At 41.8% G+C, this 22,469-nt stretch overlaps 2 protein-coding genes across 6 annotated transcripts in view; one reads left to right on the top strand and one right to left on the bottom strand.

The window, feature by feature from the left end:
• Positions 1 to 1,416: 1,416 nt before the first annotated feature.
• Positions 1,417 to 3,574, bottom strand: zdhhc4 (zDHHC palmitoyltransferase 4). Of its 2 annotated transcripts, none has more exons than XM_084938147.1 (7): positions 3,189 to 3,574; positions 2,917 to 3,046; positions 2,704 to 2,777; positions 2,445 to 2,623; positions 2,229 to 2,354; positions 1,884 to 2,128; positions 1,417 to 1,786 (listed from the first exon to the last, which is right to left on the bottom strand). In XM_084938147.1, the coding sequence occupies exons 2-7, from the start codon at positions 3,037 to 3,039 to the stop codon at positions 1,487 to 1,489; spliced, it is 1,047 nt and encodes a 348-aa protein (XP_084794273.1). In that variant the 5' UTR covers positions 3,040 to 3,046; positions 3,189 to 3,574; the 3' UTR covers positions 1,417 to 1,486. The 2 variants fall into 2 exon arrangements, with proteins under 2 accessions (XP_084794273.1, XP_084794272.1); XM_084938146.1 differs by having other exon boundaries at positions 3,330 to 3,552.
• Positions 3,575 to 5,358: 1,784 nt separating this feature from the next.
• Positions 5,359 to 22,469, top strand: part of grid2ipb (glutamate receptor, ionotropic, delta 2 (Grid2) interacting protein, b) — a 42,841-nt gene continuing 25,730 nt past the window's right edge. Inside the window, exons 1-4 of one of the 4 annotated variants that reach the window (XM_084938136.1) lie at positions 5,359 to 5,502; positions 8,053 to 8,306; positions 8,467 to 8,796; positions 12,741 to 12,895. In XM_084938136.1, the coding sequence (XP_084794262.1) occupies positions 8,061 to 8,306; positions 8,467 to 8,796; positions 12,741 to 12,895 (731 nt within the window). In that variant the 5' untranslated portion in view covers positions 5,359 to 5,502; positions 8,053 to 8,060. Of the gene's footprint in view, positions 5,503 to 6,835; positions 7,374 to 8,052; positions 8,307 to 8,466; positions 8,797 to 12,740; positions 12,896 to 13,877; positions 14,235 to 22,469 lie in introns of those variants that run through there. The other 3 variants (XM_084938133.1, XM_084938135.1, XM_084938137.1) reach the window with 3 other exon arrangements.

Below are 22,469 nucleotides of genomic sequence, written 5' to 3' on the forward strand. Positions count from 1 at the left end.
GGGTGAGTCTGCATTTTCGACAAGCTGCTTCACCAAGTCCTCAATACACATTTCCGCAGAAGACTTGTACTTTTCAACCTCTCCAGCTGCCCTAAGGGCTGGATTCTGCAACGATTCGATCAAGTGATTTTTAATTGTATGAACCGTCACCCTGCGCATTAAGGGGTCCCTGTCATTCAGTAACTTTAACAAAGGTTTTTCTTTGCAAAGTGTTTGGAGCTCTTGGTAAATGGCCTTATCGAGACCTTTTAATTTTTTTTCATCTACATACAGGTCTTTGATGTTGACATCAGACACCACGTTGTCAAAGAGCAGCTTGTGTAGTTTAGCTGAAGGTTTGTAGCGGGACGTTTTTTCAGCATGTGAGAGTACACCTTGAATAAGTGCGCTCACATGCTCATTTTTGTCAGCATCACAAGATCTGCCAGTAACTCCAGATGATGATTTTTCTCCCGGTATTGGAAATATACTATCTTTAAATTCGTTCAAAAGTGTCTGGGAGATATTGTCAGTTTCTGGTAGCTGGTCTTCATCGTCCTCTGTTTTTCCACACCATGCGAACAGGTGGTCTTTGAATATCGAAATCACCACTTGTTGGTACGGCGAAGCTACAGCCAACGCAATGATAACAAGGTTAGGTGTAATACCCAGTACCTTTGTAATGTCTTTGAAAATTGCCTTTTCAAGACTTTTGATCCTCTTTTTTTTATATTTAGAGTTTCTTCTTTAAGTTGCGCCCACAGAGCTATGGAGCGTGATGTCACGGGGGTGGGCGTGGAAAGGATTTTGGCCCGATCCGCCATTTTGGGGGTCTAAACAAAGCGCAAGCGAAAAGGGAGCGAAGGCACACACAACAGCCACCGTTCATATTTGCTGTGTGGTCGGCTGCAATGTTCGATCGCACGACCGGCAAGAGAATAAGCTCGAAAAGGGTTTGTCTTTTCATTCTTTCCCCACCTGGAAGCAACATGAGGCGGCTCGTGTATCGATGTTAGCAAACGAAGGCGTCTAGCCTGGATAGCTGCTGATTTTTATCTATTTTTTTTTTGTTCAGTGTTGACTGGAAACACGCTCCTTACATTTAGCTGAAGTTCCAAGGTAGGGTCAGCTTTTTCTTTTCAATGTTATATTATTGTGACTTCCTCTATACTTTATTTTTCTCCTCCCAACTTCTTAACTTTTTCATATTACTAAAACTCCAACATACTGGTCATAAGAAGTTAAATGTAATAACATAAAAAAAACCCTCCTCAGCCATCAAAATAACTTGTGTAAATACATCCCCATTAATCCCACAAGCAGCAGCTACTTTGGGCTTTAACATAATCATAAAAGCTACCTCTAAGTGTTTGATTTGGTAAGCTTGTAGCTGCAACAGTTAATTAAAACAATCAGCAATTCACAAACCAGAGGCCATAAAGAAACCAATAAACTTTATTTTCCAGTAGTGTTTACAGTAGTTATCGTAGACAGTAAATGTAACCAATCAATTGTCTTTTTTCTGAACAGGCCGTGGAGGGAAGAAAATCTCCCCCAGATTTCGGAAGACTCCCCTGCTGTAGTAGTATCTTTTAGAGTGATCTGGGACGGGGCTACAGAGAATATCGGCCGCTGTAGATGGGTGGCAGTGCTGGCAAACGTAGCCTCGACTTTTGTACCACTCATTGGAGGTCTGGTTCACAACAGCAAGAAAGGAATGGAACATGGTGTAACCCGCCAGGAGGAAGAATACAAAGAGTAAGAAGCCCAGCATGAAGACAATTCGGGGAAAAGTAAGGAAGAGATGCTGGAAGAAAAAAGTGGGAGGAGGGGCGGGTGATTAAAATTCAATTTCAGTTAGAAGCAAAAACAGCTGTGTGCAATATTCAGTGTGTCAGCAGTACCTGCACGACAAACAGAAATCCCGCTGGCTGCCGTTGGCCGTTCTCATCTAAGTAACTGGCCCCCAGGAGCCCTGTGCGCAGCACGACATGAAGCAGCATGTCCACCGTTAACAGGGCGATGTCGCACGCCATGGCACAGACGCTGAAGAGGTAAAGCAGGAAGTAACGTGTGTTCTGAGCACCGATGCAGTTGTTCACCCAGACGCAGTGGTGGTCGAAACGCTGCACACACCTGTTGCAGACCCCTGAATCACAGGAGGAGTTACAGTCAGCACTGAGACACGCTACCTTTCTTTTTCTCCCAGTATCTCAGGTGCTGACATTGACAAATTAAAAAGCACTCACTACAGTGTTTCGAGCGGGCTGGTTTGACAAGCTGGCAAGTCGAACATGAGATTCCCGGGTGAAACAACCTCCTATCGTACGAATAGATGTGCAGCTGACCGGCAACTTTCTTCTTTGTCACTGTGCCTGACAGATGGAGAGAAGTGAGATAACACACTGCCATTGCTGACACCACCACCACACATTTAAACAAGATGTGGTCAAACTAAAATGAACCTGGGTCTGTCTTGATGCAGAGGTAGAAGAAGAAGGTCTTGATGGCCAACAGGATAAAAGGCACAGATAGGCTGATCAGAGTGGTGTCCATCTCCCTACAGAAGCCAAACACCTCGTAGGTGAACTCTGCATACACGGCGCCCTCCAGCAGGATGTGCAGGTATATGAACGCGTTGCTCCTGCAGTCAAATTCAAATAACACTGAATCAAGCCTTAAATAAACATTAATCTCTGTAAACGCTAAGAGAGAACTACAAACCTCTGATGGAACAGTCTGTGCAAAGTCCACTGTGAAAACTTCTGCAGCCATTTTGGAGTAATCGATGCAAGTCTCTGTGAAAAAAAGCACATAGTTGTAAGTGGAGTGGATAGGTTTTCTTTATATTGAGACAACAGCGCCACGGAGTGTCGGTCTTTGGAATTGCATGAAAAGAAAAGCTTCATACTCATCCCGTTTCTGCTCTTTTCTTACCTTTAATGCAAAGCTGTAGAGTGAATTAAGGGGGCTGTGTTGCTGGCCGGAGTATCTGCACACTAGAGCTATGCATGTGAGCACCACCACGACGTAAATACCAAACAGCGTCAGGAAATCCATATCTCACCTGGCAGCATCGCAGAGAGGCAAACAACAGGTGTTTACGGTACAAACTCACCGAGAGCAGGTAGCAAGCTTAACAAGAAACAATTAAGCTTTGTTACAGTTAATTCTTAGTCATAGTTACTTCCTTTAAACGCGTTAAAGACCTTTAAAAACGACTCAGGTGAACAAGTTACGTTAGCATCCGCTGAAACCTCTCAGCGCCCACACAGCAGCGTTAGCAAAACTGAACCAAGTCTTCGTTTCTTCACCTTGTAAACCCATTTTCATGCTCGCTCTCCCCTTACCATCTAGTCGAGGTTACACATAGCTGCCTTTTAGTGTTTGTCTCAAGTCAACAGAGTCGGTTTAGGAGGCTTCTAGTTTCACTTTTGCTCCATGCTCACGTCCTGCCCCTGTAAACAATGCTACTTCCTTAGCATCGCTGATGGGCTGGGCTAACGTCGAAGCCTCCCTGCTGTGAGAGGACAGTGGAAATGTGTCCTACTCCTTTTTACTTTACACTGAAATAAATGAACAGTGTGTTTTGTTTTTTGGGTTTTTTTCGGCTGATTAAGAGAGGGGATTATTAATTTTAAAAGTTGTAAGTATACTTTGCGTTAAAAGTCCCTGTCTCCTGTTATAAACGTGTATTAATAGCCATACAAGGAGGTGTGCAAGACAAGTGCATTCAGCCAGCTCTTTCTTTTATTGAAAATCCTGTTATTTTTCGACAGTTTACATCCCCATCCCAATATCTAAAACAGGCTTCAGACATTTCTAAAGTTTGCTTAAACATCTTCTATTTAAAAAAAAAAAAGAGAGAGCTATGATGCACATCACTACCCACATACACTCACTGGTTACTACATTGTCAACACAGATGTTAAATCAGCCTATGGCAGCAGCTCAGTGCATTTACCCATGCAGACATAGCCAAGACGACCTGCTGAAGTTCACTAAACTGAGCATCAGAAAAGGGTGAAAGGTGATTTAAGTGACTATGAATGTGGCATTGCTGTTGGGGCTGGACAGGCTGGTCCAAGCATTTCAGAAACTGCTGGTTGACTGTGATTTTCCCACACAAGCATCTCTAGGGTTTCCAGAGGATGGTACCAAAAAAGAGTCAATATCCGGTGAGCATCAGTTCTCTGGGTGAAAATGTCTTGTTGATGCTAGTTGTCAAAGAAAAAGCTAACAGGAAGGCAATAAAAACTCAAATAACTCATCACAGAGTTACTCTAAACTCAAAACACATCAACACTTGAAGAAAATGGGCTACAGCAGCGACCACACCAGGTGCCATCTCAGCTAAGATCAAGAAACTGAGGCTAGAATTCTCACAGGCTCACCAAACTTGGACAGAAGACTGGAAAAATGTTGCCTGGAGCCTGCTTTGACATGTAATTGTCAAGGTCGAAATTTGGAGTAAAAACCATGAAGCAGGGATTCATCCTGCTTTGTGTTAATGGTTCAGGCTGCTGCTGCTGGTGTAATGGTGTGTGGGGCATTTTTTGGCACACTTTAGGCCCCTTTACCAAATGAGCATCATTTAAATTCCACATCCCACCTGAGTATTTTTGCCAACCATGTGCATTTCTCTACGATGGCTGCTTCTAGCTGGATCATGTGCAGTGTCAAGGGAGGAATATTGAATGTGTGCATTACTCTTGATTTTACTGTTAAATGTGTTACTGGTTAATTCACTATTTCATTGAGAGAATTTCTGCCTGCAGTTTCTATAGTTCAAGAAAGAGAGAGGTGATGTCTGGAGCTTTGCTACCTGAGGAATCCAGTGTGAGATAGCATCAACAGTAATGTTTTGTTTCCTGTGTCCAAAATACATGTGAGTAATTAGAGTATTTTATACTTTTTTGGGACTTCAAAACATGCATTGAAGCATAAAAGGTTTTGTCTAAAAGTTAGCACACAAACTTCAAAAAGGAGAATTTTAAATATATAATTTCAGTATAACAACAGTTAACTTCCTTTTGTTTATTGAATGCCTGGATGCGCTGTGCTGGTGCTTTAATCATCTTTTATTGACTGTTATATAAGATAAATCAAGTTACAGTGCTGTGAGCGATGCTTTTATCCCACCCTTTGTGCCAGAGACATGAAGAAATGTCTTTCAACTCTTCATTACACTAGCTTTGAACATGTATTTTGTTCAAAAATTGATCCGACAATGACAAACAAATATCAGCTACTGTCATCTGGTTTGATTATAGACTGATACCCGCCATTGAGGTTAATATAGGCCTATAGTGTTTGACTTTGGTGCCTGAATAAAATCATTAACTGTTTGCTGTTTGTCTCTGCAATCCAGTCCTCCACACAATGCAACAAGGCACCACAGGACACCAGTCAGTGGATACTGTTGCGGACATGGCCCAACACTCATATTACAGCTCACAGAGCTGCAGAGGGGAGCATTACTCGGGAGCTGTGCAGGCTCATCTCCGAATGCTGCTTAAACAGGTACTGAATGTTTGGATGTGCTGTGCTGGGGGCCTTAATCATTTTTTATTGTCTCTTATGTCGAATAAATCAAGTTACAGTGCCACGAGCGTATCTGCTGTTACAGTTTGAAATCAAAATTACAGCTTTATACCTGAAATGACAATTTTCTTTGTCAAAAGATAAATTGTTTCAGGTGGTTTAAAGATTTTCTGTCACGCATCTTGTCATAAACGACTCAATCGTCTTTAAGACTGTAAGTGTAAGAGGAGAGTTTGATTGAAGTGAAAAGTGTGTTTGGAGATGCAGTCAGTTGTGTTTAATTATTCAGTTTGCACTGAACTGTTTGTTCCTTATTGTGCGCTTTGGCACTAATGACAGTTTACACTCCAATAAGCCCACCTGCGCTCTTCCTCAGCTTCCTCTCCAGCTGTTATGCATGTCAGTTAAAAAAAATACGTGTAATACTGTAAAAGTAAAACTTGATGTGAGCTTCAGTTCAAGGATATAAGCAGATAGTTACACGTGCAGCTTAGAGTCTGCTCGATATAGGATTTTTAAGACCTATGCCAACATTTGGTGATTTAAAAAATCGGATATATTGGCCGATATGGTTTTTTCTTTCAGACGCACATACATAAATGGATTAGCAATTGTTATGTGTATTGATTCATTAGTCCTTACTAAGAAGATAAAGCATTGCAGTTTAAAAAATAGTCATGTTTTACCGTCACAACAAGATCTTCATGCTCTGCTCGACTCTGCTGGTATCAGCTGGTCGTTGTGTTTGCAGTCTTACAAACGTGTGTTGCCAACAGGGAAGTTGCAGAGCACAACATCAGCACCCATAGCATGGTTGAAGGGTTTTTCCTTCTTGATGTTGATATTAATATGTGGGCAAATAGCTGATATCTGCTGATAAATCCACCGGGCTGATTTTTAATCAGCACATTGACGCCATAAATTTTCAGTTTTAAGTTTTAGTTTTCAGCTCTGATCTGGCCCTATATAAATACAATTGAATTGAATTGAACTAGAGCAGCATTTAGCCTATTTCATCATAAATACACGTCTAAAAGTGTGCACAGTGCTAAAATAAACTTCACTAGAGGCACTCTAAATATCTAATGCGGGAGGGGAGCATGTGTTCCTACAGTATTAATAACAAGGGGGGTGGAGGAGAGCAGATTCAGCTGATAATCCCACTAATCCCACAGGCTAAAGTCTTAAATTGCCCCCGCTCCTTATCAATGGACCGACCATTTCAGAGTACGCAGAGAATCACAGGCATGCAGACGCTCCAATTAGAGCTCCTCGGGCTTTCTCGCATCGACGCAGAGTGATTCTGGGCCAGGAGCGGTCCCACGGAGAGCCACCTTGCCAAGAGAGGAGGGGGAGGAAGAAAAGACACATGGGTGTATTTATAGAAAAATGAGGCCTTACAATACCCTTTTTGGAGAGAGAATTATTAAGGAACCGAGGTGCGCGGGTGCACGCGTCCCAGTTTTCTGATTAACACTGTGCAAGCAGGCTGCCCTAGGATGAATCAGGGATGAGATGCAGGACCAACTCCTTGACATACTCACAGGAAGAGACTGCACTTGCTTTTCATGCACACTCACCCTTTGCTCATGAGGAGACTGCTGTGGTTTCAGGGAGGAGGAATGGGGCAGTATTTTGAGTTTGTCACCTTTTCTCTTTGACTTTGGGTTGTGAGTGGTGGGGATATTATTTTTTTTAAAAACACTATACTTGAGAAGACTGGATAACAGCCTCCTAGCAGGCCACCGGGTATCTGACATTCAAGATGAAGAAATTTTTGCAAAACAAAAAGGGCAGATACTCTTTCCGCCAGAGCAAACGGGGCTCTCGGTATCCAGCCAAAGATTTCTGTAAGTCTTTATAACCTTCGTCTTCGTCAGCTCTGTGAATTCTGCTGCGCTGTGGCTTTTGGAAAGCTGTGCAGCACATCATTAGCCTACAGCTGAGCTACAGGGTGTATAGCAATTCATTGCTGTGAAATTTGTACTTGTTCCATTAGAGGTGGTTCTGAAAGCCTTATATTTCCTGCTATTTTCCCATTTGGTTGGAAATAATCCTGTTATTTAACCTGGAATTCAACCTCTTACCTGTTCATCCATGCAGCCAGTGGTGTGCTCTGTCACGTTATTGCTTTTCCATTCAATTACTGTTCGACAGGAGAGACATGCATGTGCTCTGAGTGCAAAAAATAGCAAGAGGAACTTCTGTCTCCTGAGCTAATTAAGGTCACAATCTTTCAATGCTGTAATTTGATTGGCTGTGAAAGAGTTTATGAACCAGGTCAGGGACTGCTGAGTGTGTCATGGTTCAGCATAGAGGGTTACAGAGCCACACTTGATGTACAGCTAAAGACAGGGAAGGAGACAGAGAACAAACTGAATCTCTTTAAAACAAAAGACTGTATCATAGAGTTTTCTTGCAATGTCGCTGAACTTGAATCCACTGGCTACAGTGGGTAAGTATTTCTAAGTACCACGAGACTCCATATTGAAGCAAACCTCACTGTCTTTTTCTCCCTGTTTCTAAAAGTCCTCAGCATGCCGACATCCAACCAGGGCTGGCCTGAGGATTTTGGCTTCCACCTTGGTGGGGCTGGACCTAGCTACATCTTGTCAGTGGAGGAAGGCAGCAGTGCCCACCTGGCAGGGTTGCAGGCGGGGGATCAGGTCCTGGAGATCGAAGGCCACAATGTGTCGACGCTAGGTCCTCAAGCTGTCATCGCCATCGCCCAGACTCAGAAGAACATCCCTCCCAGCATTGGAGTGGTGTCCCGCATACAGCAGGTCATGCAGCTCTCAAATCCTTTAGATCTATACTGCATGTGTAGGTTAATGGGTGTGGAAATGCATGTCATAGTATAGTAAGCAGTAGACCTGCACTATTGTGGATAGGTGTTGGGGGATATGCTCTGTGGTCAAACACTGAGGCAAATGTCTCGTACAGATGGACATCACGCCAGGTCCAGATGGTCGTTTTGGGTTTACCATTGTGGGAGACTGCCCCCTACTGGTGGAGGACTGCTCTCCTTGTTCTCCAGCTGGCCGTGCAGGCCTGAGGGCTGGGGATTATGTCATGGAAGTGAACGGTATCCCAGTCAGGCAGCACGAGATGGCTGCGGCACTAATCAAGGCATCCCAGGGGAGGACACTCCGCCTGGGAGTGCTGTGCCTTGGGCCAAGGCACAAATGGAGCATCAGCATAGAGGACAGTCAGATGGGTGGAGAGGGGGCGAGACTGGACCGCAAACACAAGGCTCTGGAGTTCAACAGGAAGGTAGGTTTCGAGTTAAAAGGTATTTTCTAATTAAAGACAACATTCTCTGCCTAAGCTGTTTTTTTTGTTCCCATGCAACTGTTTTGGAGAGGGCAGGGTTTATTTGACAAAAAAAATAAATAAATAAGTATTTCTGTGCACCAAGCAGAGTTTTGCAAAACCTTATATGAATTTAAGGACCTATTATGGTTGCTGTTTATTTTTTCTGTGCCTCTACTGGAATAATTTTGCATGATTCATGGTTAAAATAAAATCCTTATTTATCCTACAGTCCCTCAATTTGTCCCGTGTCTGAAACAAGCACCTTTATTTTCAAGGCTTCCCTTACTAAAACCTGTCTTTCTTATGATTGGCCAACCTCCAGAAGCCAAATGAAGGGCAGCACCCAGAGCTTCTGAGCTGTACTGTCTGTATATTGTGTGCTTACTGCAGATAACCATATAAAGAAATTTGTATCATCAGAGTGCTTTATACAGTCAAAGATCAGAGAAGCCTGGTGCTCAACAGAATATGAGCTTTGGGTTAAACGGGATTACTTTTATATACTTGCCAACATTTTATATATATACTAATCAATTGTACACACTTCAGATGAGGTCGGGGATGTCATGTAACAATGTTTGTTTTTTAAATTTTAAGTTGTATGTGTTTTTAGTGCTTATTTCATGAATATTTAATGTAATCAAATGTAGAATGTCGACATGTTTTTGAGACCAGAATGAATGAAAGTCTATAGTTATCCACCTTCTTATGACAGGCCAGATAGTAACTCTATAAAATCACTCAAAATTCAACAATGTTCTGTTTACAGTCATGTGGAAAAGAAAACACACCCTCTTTCAATTTGAAGGCTTTATGTGTCAGGTCACAATGAAAATATTATTCTGGTTTGTACCAGGTTATCAAATTATTTAAACATAACTTAAAATAAAAAGGCAGCACATAAAATATTACACCATGCTGTTATTAGTTTAAGAAAAACAAAGCCAAAATCCAGAATCAGTGTGTGAAAAACTAAGTACTCTACTGCTTCACTAAGTATAAAGATGTAAATAGTCATCAGCAAGAATGAACACCTCTATAAAAGCAAAAGATTTGGTAGTTTGTCTGTTATAACACACCTGAATGCTCTAGTTGTGTGAAATGTGGTGCTCAACAGAAGAAATTGCTGCTACCCATTAGTCTGTGAGGGGTTATAAGGCCATTGCATTTGAAGTAGAGATGGACCGATCCGATATTACGTATCGGTATCGGTCCGATACTGACCCAAATTACTGGATCGGATATCGGCGAGAAATAAAAAATGTAATCCGATCCATTAAATATCAAAAAAGCACCTCACAAAACTTGCTACACGGCGTAACTCGGCTCATAACCGTAGCACATAGCAGCAGTATGCATCACGTGATAGAGCAGCTGTGTGTATTTGTAGCCTCGCCACCAAACCAGCATTTCATCTCCGAGGAAGTTGTCCCAGAGAGAAGTAAAGCAAGTGTGTAAGTTCATCTCTGAATGTTTGTAAAGCATTCCCATGTTAAGCTTAACAACCGATATATGGAGCGACTGCCTCTCTCTCTCTCCTGCTGCTACTTCAATCGTGAAACTGATCAATGATCATCTGATCGGCTTTTCTGTCGGGAGTCCGTCTCTCTTCTTAGTTTTTGGCCCACTTCTCACCAGAAAGAGGAAACCAGCGGCTGAACAACAGCAGCACGTTTAACCTTGATAAGCTGTTGTTAGAATTTATTTAATATTACTTTCTACACCAGGATTTTTACGTAGCTGACGGCTGGTAACTGTGCAGGGGCGGATCTAGCAAAGTTTAGCCAGGGGGGCCGATAGGGCATTAACAGGGAAAAGGGGGCACAAAGACATACTTTTCTTTCTCATTCTCATTTAAAATGTCTAGCTTTTAATAAATAATTATCTGACTCTTACACCCAAAGTTTTAATCTGATGTAAAATATATAGAAGTCCATTACTGGATATAGTAACTATTAAGTCTAATATACCCTCGTAAGCTATAGTACTTTTTCCTTTGGGAAGATACCATCTGTGCAGTCTGCAATTCTGTTGAAGAAAGATGTTGAATCTATTTAATTATTCTTGAAAAATAATTTATTTCTGTGCATTTTTCCCCCTGCATCAAATTAAATTTGATTACATCGATTAAGCATCATGAGGTGGAGGGTGGGGGGTGGTTCCCTATTTTCTTTTGCTGGGAGTTTGCAACCCTATTAGTTAGGTTGCTTAATATTTCTGCTAAGTACTCTTTAAACTACCAGAATAGGGAGGATGGAATAGGTTTAAGTTTATTAGACTGATCAGTTTTGCTGAACTATGAAATATTTTGGGCGCAGTGTATTTTTTACATACAGGTATAACAGAATAGCTTTAGTGTTGTTATTTATTTAAACTTGAGTATGAACTTATACAAAATGCAGCAAGATATTAAAAAAACATTTTATTGATTAAAAAACACTATATATCGGATTCATATCGGTATCGGCAGATATCCAAATTTATAATATTGGTATTGGACATAAAAAAGTGGTATCGTGCCATCTCTAATTTGAAGTACATAATTCTACAGCGAGAAAGATTGTTCAAAAGTACAGAACATTCAGGACAGTTGCCAGTTCCCAGGATTGGACATCCCAGTAAATTTACCCCAAGCTCAGAGGAATCTCAGACTTTTCGGGGTTCACTTATCATGTTAAATCTTAAACTTAAGACTGAACAAATGTGACTTGTTTGGAAGGGTTGCGAGGAGTAAACCTCTCGTCTCTAAAAAGAACATGGCAGCATGGTTTAAGTTTGCAAAGTTGCATTTGAATTCAATTTCACTTTAGTTTTATAGCGCCAAATCTCAACAACAGTTACCTCAAGAAGCTTTACATTGTAAGGTAAAGACCCCACAATAATACAGAGAAAACTCCAACAATCTGATTCCCCTATAAGCAAGCACTTGGCGACAGTGGGAAGGAAAAACTTCCATTTAACAGGAAAATCCCCCAGCACCAGTTGGGGGTGAGTGGAGGGAGACAGGACAAAAGACACATTGTGGAAAAGAGCCAGAACTTCATAGTAACTAGTAATTAAATGCAAAGAAGTGTATAAACACAGAGTGAGTGAAAAAGGTGAGTGAAGAAGAAACACCCAGTGAAGCCTGCAGTAGCCTAGGCTTACTGCAGTATAACTAAGGGAGGGTTTATGATCAAAGTCTAACTATGTTTCAAACCTAATCTTAAAAGCAGAGACTGTGTCTGTCTCCTGAATCTAAACTTGGAGCTGGTTCCACAGAAGATCGGCCTGAAAGCTGAAGGCTTGCTTTCTTGTGCTTTGGACAGAAGAGACCAAAGTGGAGATGTTTGGCCATAATGTATAGCGCCACAAACACAACACATTGGTACAAACACCACATACCAACTGCAAAACACGGTGATGGACAGGTGATGGTTTGGGCCTATTTTGCAGCTACGTACTTTGCAATCACTGAGTCAACCATGAACTTTGTATAGCACAAGTGTTCTAGAGTCAAAGGTGAGGCCATCTGTCCAGCACCTAAAACTTGTCTCAAACTGGGTCATGCAAAAAAACAATGATCTCCCTTAGTCTACAAAATCTTGGCTGAAAAGTGCTGTAGTTAACAGAGCTATGCATGAATGAATGCCACAACGATAATCATACAGTAAATGATTACTTCAAGTTATTGCTACTAAAGGTGGTTCTACAAGCTACTGAATCATGGGGTGTACTAGTTTTTCATACGCTGCTTTTTGGTTAAATAATGACAAGAGAAATGAAAATTACAGCATAAAATATACACAAAAATAAATACTTCTGTTTTGTACTATGCTAAAAACAGTGAGGTCATAGCTTTTCCTTTTTTACTGACTACCCTCCTCTCTACCAGAAGCTACCCTCTTTTGAATCTCCAACAGGTCGACCAGATTTTAGGTGACGATCCCGAAGTGAAAGAGAGACTCTTTGCTGTGCTGAAGCAGTACGCCGCAGAGAAGAAAGTTGAGTGGTTAGCTTCTGTCCTGCCGGACATACTCACCACTGACGAACATCGACAGCTCATCTCCAGCATCAGGTAGGAGACAGAGGTTTGAGCTCACATTGCACAGATAGGAAGTAGATTAGAGTCTTCATTGGAGAAGATGCAAACAATGCAAGCAATTTGTGAGTGAGCTGTAAACGTCAAATGCTCTCTAAAGTACGCTACCATACTAGGCCATCTCTTTGTGTTGCATCACAGAGATTTGCACGTGTTTGGTCCTAAAATAATCTGCATGGATTGAATTCATAATGACTGTAAACTGGATTTTTACTGCACATTTGGTTGCAGATTAGAGAAATGTGTGGGTTCCATCTGCAACACATGGTAAATCCACAGTGACCCTCCCAAGTTTCTTAAACTGTCATTTAAAGAGAAACTGAGAGACTAAACTGACAAGGACGGGTCTGTAACTGGGAGCTTAGAGTTTTAGGGGGGAAAACGAGGATTGGCAAAATGTTCTGCATTCACTGCATGGAGGTGCCTGTGATGATGAGCCACTCACAGATTTAGTAGAGTACTCGCTTAGTGGAACTACTGGTAGCCATGCTGCTCTCTCTGTCCCTGCAGCCCTTTCAAATAAAAAAAAATTAAAATAAAATCTGGAGCTACATCCAGCAGGTTTTTTTTTTTTTTGAAGATGCGTGGAGGTGGCTTTCTACCAGACAGAATTGTGCCAGGTAACCAAATGTGAACAACTCTTTAGTTATGGGCTGTCTGTGTGCCAAAATAAATCCCCAGACAGTGTGTCCACAGATTCCTCTCCATCCACAAGTCCAGCCAATTGAAGCTTTTATTCTGTTACTATGCTGGCTTCCTTCCTCCAGTACTACTACACCACTTTCAACTCTCTTTCGTGATATTAATATACCGTAAGAAGGGTTTCCATTTGTATGAGGTCACTGCTGAGATAGGCAACAAGATTTTTAGTGCCTTCAATTAGGCATGAATAATCCAAAGCTGAGAGTTGGTATTTGTGCAATGAGGGACACTCCTATCTGCTACAAGGACCGATACCAGCATTAATAGCATCTCTCTGTGGACTTCCATCCTTGCCCGTCTCCCAGCTCTCTTACCTCACTCTCCCTCTCTCTTAAGGGGTGTTTGTGTTTAGCACTGATAGATTGTCCTCTTATTATACCGCTCAGACTGTTTCCCTGCTTTCTCTGTGCGGTGACCATTTTTTTCTTGACACTTGGTGAAGACGGCCTCCTGGCCGCACCGAGGTCCCAGAAGACCTTTTATCCCCCACAGAGGAGCAGCTCAGGAGCAGTGCACGAGCCCAGTATTCTGCTCACTGCTGCTTTTAGACTTGTGCAGACGTTTAGCTGATTATTGAGCTATGGCTGACAGCTAAAGCAATGAACTGCCTGGGGTGAGTATATCCTCCTCTCATTGCTGATATTCTCCAGTGTTGTGTGAAATGTGGCTTCTTTGTGTATTTTTGCGGACGTTGTGAATTTTTATCACCTCCCATCTGCTGGTGGCTGTGCAGGTGTAATAATGTGAGAGCTTGAGTGGATGTTTAATGCAGTCCTTAAAGTACAGGACAGGCTGCAGCTGCTGCTGATGTTTGATAGATTTTAAATTCATTATCCCCCTGATTTCGGGGATAACAAAGCTCATTTGGACCATTGGCAGTTTATTCATATAGTTTGATGTAATGCAGTCTCACTAGGGTTGATAAAAACTGTTTGTGGTTAACAACACAGTTAACAATGCAACGCTTTCGTGTCTGTGTATGAAGTGACTGGGGGTTCTTAGGATCACTAAGTCTCTGCTTTTAAGGTGTACTCTCTTTTCACGTGTATGAGCAGAGGGTGTGGTTCAGTTAATGTCTGTGTGCTAGAATTGGACCATCATTTTGACTCTGAGATTATGTAAATAATCAGTTGAAAATATTTATTATGTTGTTTATTATTTTTTTAACGGCTAAATGTGTAAATCAGTCAAAAAATCTCTCATTTGTAGCCATTCAGACATTAAAAACAATTATCCAGATGTGGTCGCAGGCAGTAGTCTGCCTCATCATGCTGCACACTGAGCACAAATCTTGCTTTGTTAGTGGTGCTGATAATGATGGTGTTTAGTTCTGACTGCAGGAATCAGAGGCTGGAGCTTGTTTCTAACTATTCCCGAGCTACTGCTGCACTGTACTCGGTACATGAAAAAAAAAGCTCCTCACAGGAGCCTTGTACAGCGTCTTCAATGAAGTGAACACAAAGTACAAAGTGGGTACAGTCGAGAGTGGAACAAGTTGCCTCCTTCTATTAGTGTAAACCTTGTTCCAAGTGATTAAGCACTTGCAAAATGTGTTTGTTCCTCCAGAACAGTCTGCCGGAGAAGATCGATACTCAATAAATATGTTATAGTATGAAAATAGCTGCGGGACAAAACAAAATGCAGATGGCATTTGACTATTTGGAGAGATCCAGGTGATCGTAATGAACAGATGTCTGTTATATTTTTTATGACGGAATGTTCTTCAGTTTAGAGAAAGCTTTTCTCGCTAAATGAGCTTCTTTGATATCACTTCAACCACCATCCAGCTGAGGATGACCGTTGCCTTCCAAGCAAGCAGCTGCCTCGGGGTATACTGTCTGACCTTTAGATTTTCTGAGTGTGATTGCTTCACAGATTCTCCGCAGGTTAAAAAGGAATGATGGTGGTCTTTCAAGTCTCTTTAACATAGTACCCGAGTCTTTGGTGTCTCTGTGGTCTTCTGTAGCAGGGCGATGGTTCGGTGTCATGCAGGAAACCAAAGTCCTCTGAAAGGCACCAAAGAAAAAGTTTTCTTTGCATGAAAGAAATAATCAGTTAAGAACTGCATACATTGCAGATGGCCTTTATAAGACCCCCGAGGCCCCTGACAGGGCCAGCCTTGTTAATCACGGCAAACCCAGATCATCAATGAACAAGTGTCACGCATTTTTCTGAACCCCGTTGTGTATCACGATAGCATTTCTGTGCGACTAGAACAGTGAGTATTAGTCTTCATGTATTTCTGAGCCTTGTCCTTTATGCACAGCTTGCAGTCTCTGGGGGATTCTGCAGTATTTTTAAATACGGCCTTTTTTCTAGCAGCCTTTTTCCTTTTTGTGTTTTTTTTTTTTTGCCTCGTGGAAATTCTAAGTTAAATTAAGTTTTTGATCCTTTTACAACATTTATTTTCTGTGCTCTGAATCATCACTCACTTTTTTATATTCAGACTATCCAGTCAGTTTGATGGCAAACACACTAACTGGATAGCGGACATATGCTACCACGAACCTGCTAAATTAGTGCGTTAGCGCCGTCACCTCGAGCGTGGGAGGATATTAAAGCGCGATTTCTGCTCAGGAACAGCCTCGCAGAGGTGCTAGAGTGATTGTCCAAGATAGACTCTTTGTTTTTATAAGATGACAAAGACTAAGTTTACTTCCTAATGTCCTGATTTGTTCCTTATTCATTATATTTCTACATTCCTAAATGTAACGAGTTCCTACGATGTGATTGGCTGATTGGGTATTTATTTATAAGCAGCTGAACAGGCATACCTAATAAAGTGGCTGGTGAGTGTATATCCCTTGTAAATAATTTATGTTATATTAATTATCTGGAATTGCTATTTCTTTCATCACTGTGGTCATAGTTTGATTGCAACACTTTAATTTTAAACTGCAGTGTTTTTAATGATCTGCCCTCAAAAGGTCAGAAGGGCAGATGCTCTGCTAACTTTAACAGATCACATCATCTGCCCATCTTACTTATCCAACCTATATGTATTTAGGCTTTGCACCAAACTTCCTTCTCTGCATCAGAGTCACATCTGGACACTCAAAATGAAATGAGGTCTTTGTAGTTTTCTGCTTGTCATTCCTCCCTTCTGAGAAATCTGTCCCTTCCTCCCAGCTTGCTTCCTCCTCCACAACCCTCCTTCAGATAATTATAGATCTCCGTTCTTTATAAATGAGGTCAAATCAGAGCGCTCATTTAGTTTCCAAGAGTTGACGCGGAAAACTTCTTTTGATTATGTTGTTGTTGTTTGCAACAGATAGCTGTGTTTATATGGTGGGTAAACAGCTGCATTTACACACACATATATATATAAAAAGATGCTAATAGCCACAGCTACACACCAACAGAGATTAGCCTTGCGTAGACAGGTACCACATCTCTGTGTGAGAGATGGGAGGGCATAATAGTGCTGTGATGTGAATAAATGGCAAATAGCAGGCGGGCACAGAGAGCAGAGAAGGGCTGTGTGGGCTGCTACACCTACGGCACTAAGAGAACATTTATTTATATCTAGGGAGTCTGCTTATTGTAGCCAGTAGTCTGTGCTCAGGCAACACTGTCTCAGGCTGCAGATACATCCACACCTCAGCCTGATCAAAGTCTGCAGAGACAGTGACAGCGGGCTAAGAATATGTGTCCTATATCTTTAACTGAACAGATTTGTTTCAAAGAGACGGTACACACCAGCGCTTAAAAGCTTCTCTAAAACAAGAGATAGGAAAAAACCTCAAAGAAGATTTAACAAATGGTGTAGGATGGCAGGTCGCTTAAAGTTGCAGCATGTGGATTTTTAAGCCTTTAAAAATAATGTTGCTAAACCTGGAGCCTGGCTGATGATTAAGACATTTTTGGAAGCGCGATTGTGCAGTTTTCTGCAAATGGCAGGTTAGATTAGAGGGGGAAAAGTAATATTTCTGAAAATTAATATCTATTTAAACTTCTTTGGTGAGACTATTTCTGTGAATATTTTGCCCCGTACCTCAAAACACCCAGAAAACGTTGATCTTGCGCATCTGCAGCTGTTTAATTTCCCACTTTGCTGTGATGATGGGGGAGTGTACTCTCAGACAATTACACCTGTAAACTATGTTGTTTAGCAATGTTGGAAAAACCTCAAAGCTTATACAGTAGAGCTTAGGTAATCCTGACTTTTATGGTTCACATACTCTAAACCTTGTATTTCACATTTCCCATAATGCAGCTTGTTAGCGTTTTAATGATTTAGCGAATTAGTATCCATCTATCCACTTTTTTTTAACCTAGACTGGAGCTTGTGTCAGCTGTCATTGGGTGAGATTCAGGGCAATCCGTTACAAAGAGGGGTAACAAAGAGACGAATCAGTCATTCACACTCGCAGTCACACCTATAGTCAATTTAGAACTCCCAGTTAGCTTGTTAACATGCATCCACACAGGCACAGTGACAACATGATATCATCGCCATGACACAGTCAGTGTCATTTTTCTGGTCACTCTATTCTTATGTGTTCTGTGAGACCATTGAAATTGGGAAAAAATTCAATTTTTTCCAATTCAATTCAGTTTTTTTTATGTAGTGCTAAATGACAACAACAGTCGCTTCAAGGTGCTTAATATTGTGAGGTAAAGACTGCATAAAAACCCCAACAGTCAGACTGTGAGCAAGCACTTGGTGACAGTGGGAAGTAAAAAGTCCCTTCTTACAGGAAGAAACCGCCAGTTTAAATGGGAGTTGTGGTTCGATTTTCCCGGGAAATTTTGCAAGGTAACCACTGGACCAAGTTGGAAATGTCTGAATTCTTTATGCATTTGTACTGAAGCATCTATAAAAAAGATGCAAATAGTTTAAAACAGTTGTATCTTGGTGTGTATTTTTGTGCAAAAATCTTGACAAATTCCTTCAGATTATTAATACTGGATGTACGGAGAGAGGAACGCTGAATGTCTATACCAGGGGTGGGCAACTCCAGGCCTCGAGTGCCAGTGTCCTGCAGGTTTTAGATCTCACCCTGGGTCAACACACCTGAATCAAATGATTAGTTCATTATCAGGCCTCTGGAGACATGTTGAGGAGGTAATTTAACAATTTGAACCTGCTGTGTTGGTTCAAGCACACATCTAAAACCTGCAGGACACCGGCATTTGAGGCCTGGAGTTGCCTACCCCTGGGTACACCCATCTGTAAAACATGGTGGAGGCTGTGTCATGGTTTGGGGCTGCATTTCAGCCAGTATTGCTGGAGCTCATGTTAAAATTGATGGAATTATGAATGCAAAAAAATGCCTTCAGATCATGCAATGCAATCTGAAAGGTGTCTGGAAACAGCTTCATTTTTCAGCATGACTACTACGACTACTGTCTATCACCCCTGCCAGGGTAAGGGCAGCCAAAGATAGATCTCCAGAGATTTCTGTCCTGAGCCATTCTTTCTAGTTGGCTCCATCTTTTTTACTTCTGCCTCGAGGTCTCATCTCCAGGTGTTTCTTGGGCAGCCTCTCTTTCGCCTTGAGGGTTCCACCCGAGAGCCTGCCTAGTGATGTTGGTTGGCGGATGGAGTAGAGCGTGCTCTTCCCAGCACCATCTTTGACAATGACGGTGCTCCCAGAAAACACTACCAATGCAGTAAAACCGTACCTGGATAGAAAAACACGCAGCAGAAGAGTATCAGTCATGGATTGACCTCCTCAGAGCCTGTACCTGAACATTATTGAAGCAGTGTGGGATCACCTTGACATAGAGAAGAGATCAGAAAGCAGCAAACATCCAAAAAGTCCTTCAAGAGGCCTGTAAAATTACTCCTGAAGACTACTTAAATAGTTATTTTACCTTTAGTATAAGATTGTGTACTCCCTGTGCATGCTGGCAAAACAGCTGTGACAGGTTGGGGCACAAACACCACACCTATAGCTGCAGTGGGACGTTGGCAGTAGATGCTTTTGGTGTTGTTATTTGTGACCTTGGAAGATTGTGGCATCTCCTGCTGGAGGCGGCTGCTGTCATTAAAGACAGCCGCTGAAATGTGCCTGATGGGTTTATACTGGTTGTCAACATCAGCTGCTGTTTTGTAGTTATTACAGTGTCAAATACCACCACTGGCCAGAAGGACAATGGTTCAGGCTCTAATGACATCATTGTTATCTCTACAGGCCTGTTTCTACAGCTTATAAAGAATGAAATGTTTTGGGCAGGTTTTTCAAAAACAAGCTCTTCATTAGTTGACTAGTTGCAGCTGTGACCGGTAGGTTCTGGATGTGAGTGAGTCTTCATTATTTGCCTCACTTACAAGTACAGAACAGGGCTGAAGGTGCTGCATATTTTCCTGAATACCTCCTAATAAAGCACTTCAGCAGCCATGGATAATTAAATGCACGCTGGCGAAAAGTCACATCTGCTGTGAAGTTGCTTCTCTCTCTGTCCAAAGAGTGTCCTAATTGCTTTATTTAGCTGTCAGAATTGTTGCTGCAGCTTAATTAGCTCCGCGTGGACAAGAACAGCGGTAGCTGTTGTTCCTCCCTCCTTTCTGTTTGCGCGTTCGTGGTTAATTGCTTGACTGGTGCTGTTTTTCACCGACCCTGCGCCCTGTCTGCTAATGACTGATTCATCTGATCAGCAGATAAGCGGCAGCAGACAGTCAGAGCACAACAGGCTGGTGTAGGTGGGAATCAAAATGGTTGTTTGTGCAAATATGTGTCCGGCCTCAGCTCACTGATCCAACGATCATCAAATGTTAACTTCAAATGTTTTTGGTGCTCTTTGAATTTTCTACGTCCTTCACATGTGGTCCTTGAGAAGTAGAGAAAAAGCGTAGTGTTAATAGACTTTATACAGCATGCATTGTTTTCAGGATGTGTAGGCTGCTGCCTTCTTATGGCAGTATGTGCTTGTGCTAATAAATTCTCAGAGGTGGGGTGATTTCTTTTGGGGGTTTTTCCAGTTCTCACCGCTCATGAGCTGGTTTGGTGTACTGAAAGTAGCTCCACAGTGTAGTGGTTTACACACTCACCTAACAAATTATATATTCCTGCCAGTGGTGGGAGACAAAAGTCCCCTGGGAGTTACGTAAGGAAGAGCATCAGATTAAAACAATCTGCCAAATCAAAAAGGCAGAGCCTATCTGCTGTGACAACCTCCTGTGACAACCTGAAAGTAGCCTTAGCATACTTATAGAATTAGATCTCCTCGAATTCATGTGGGGATAAATAACTATCTATATAGACAAACAGGCAGACTCTATACTAGGACTTTGAGGGATCCCTAAATTCATCTACTAAAAAAAGCTACCCCACTCCCTACATTTCAGTTTTTTGCCCCTCGTAAAGAAAAAGCTGAAGGAACTTTTGTGCTCACAGATACAAACGTATGTATCTGTGATGACCACCATATTAAGAATACCCAGTCTAACTGACATAGGTGTGAATGGTTGTGTGTCTCTGCGTTAGCCCTGTGACAGACTGGCGATCTGCCCAGGGTGTACCCCACCTCTCGCCCTAAATATATGAGCATGTAGTTATCTATTAATGAAAAAAAAATAAGGAAATGAATAGAAAATCCACTTTAAACGAGTGGACGGTGCTATGCGAGCTGTTTCTCCCACTGTGTTCAGTATGGAATCTAAGCTCAACTGCTATTATAAGCTAGAAATGATCAGAATAACCACATAAACATTGGAGGGGGGTTCCTGTTACTCCAGTTTTCTTGGATATTTTGTTTACTTTGTATACCTAATATTAAGATTATTGACTTTTCCAACTGTTTTTTATTTCGGAGCTATGCATATCATAAAACCTGATGATCAGTCATTTAATGTTAGATCATCTACATTTAAGAAATATAGTTCCAGAAAGTGCGTGTGCGTGTGCGTGTGCGTGTGCGTGTGCGTGTGCGTGTATGTGTGTGTGGGTGGCTGTCTTGTCTCCTGGCAGCAGTTCTAATCTTTTGAATGAATAGTTGTTTTCTGTCTGCTGTGTGTGTGTGTGTGTGTGTGTGTGTGTGTGTTTGCTGGTGAGTGGGGACTTGTTTTGTTTTGTCTCTTAGTCACTGCTATTGTTTGCAGCACTCCATAAGAAACAGCATGTACAGTTCACTCTTATCCCCCTCTTTGATATTTAGTTTGTTCCCAGTCTGCTTAGAAAGACGAGCAAGAGAACCATCTACATGTTTTCGGTACCAGCGAAAAGTATCTGTAACGCTGCGTAGCAAAAATTGTCAAATTCTTACAAACTTGGAAAAAAAAGAAAAAAAAGAACACAAACCCCCAAAGAAACACCTGAATGATTCAGGTGAGACTTCTGAGATTGTGATGTGGTTACATGAGAACAAAATTGACTTGGTTTGTATCAATCCAACTCATTGTGTTTGGAGTGAAGAGAAGGGTGAATGTGACCCAAAGAACAGCATCCCTACTGTCATGGTGGTGGAAGCTTTGTGCTCTGAGGATGTTTTTCTGCCAAAGCTACACGATGACTGTATCGCTCAATTGGAAAGATGGACAAATCTTGGACAAGAATCTCCTTCACTCAGCCGGGGCCCGACAAACGCATCATGGGCAGGTCTTCCAGTAGGACACTGATCCAAAGCATATGCCAAGACAACAAAGGAGTCCCTCGAGAAGAAGAAGCACATCATAGTCTCGAGGTGAAGTAGCATTAAGAATTTGGAGAAGATCAGGAAAGAGGAGATCTGAAAACTCAGCTCAAACCTAGCAATAGCTATAAGAAATATCTAAAAGCTGTGCTTGCTAAGGATGGTTACTCCACCAAGTAACAAATGTGATCAAATACTTATACCTCATTAAATGCACATTAATTCATAAGTGTTACACAATCTTTATTTCTATTATTGTGTGTGGATAACG

This window comes from Perissodus microlepis, chromosome 8 (genome assembly GCF_051167445.1).
Source record: "Perissodus microlepis isolate ML-2025 ecotype Zambia chromosome 8, ASM5116744v1, whole genome shotgun sequence".
In the NCBI taxonomy this organism is placed as follows: domain Eukaryota; kingdom Metazoa; phylum Chordata; class Actinopteri; order Cichliformes; family Cichlidae; genus Perissodus; species Perissodus microlepis.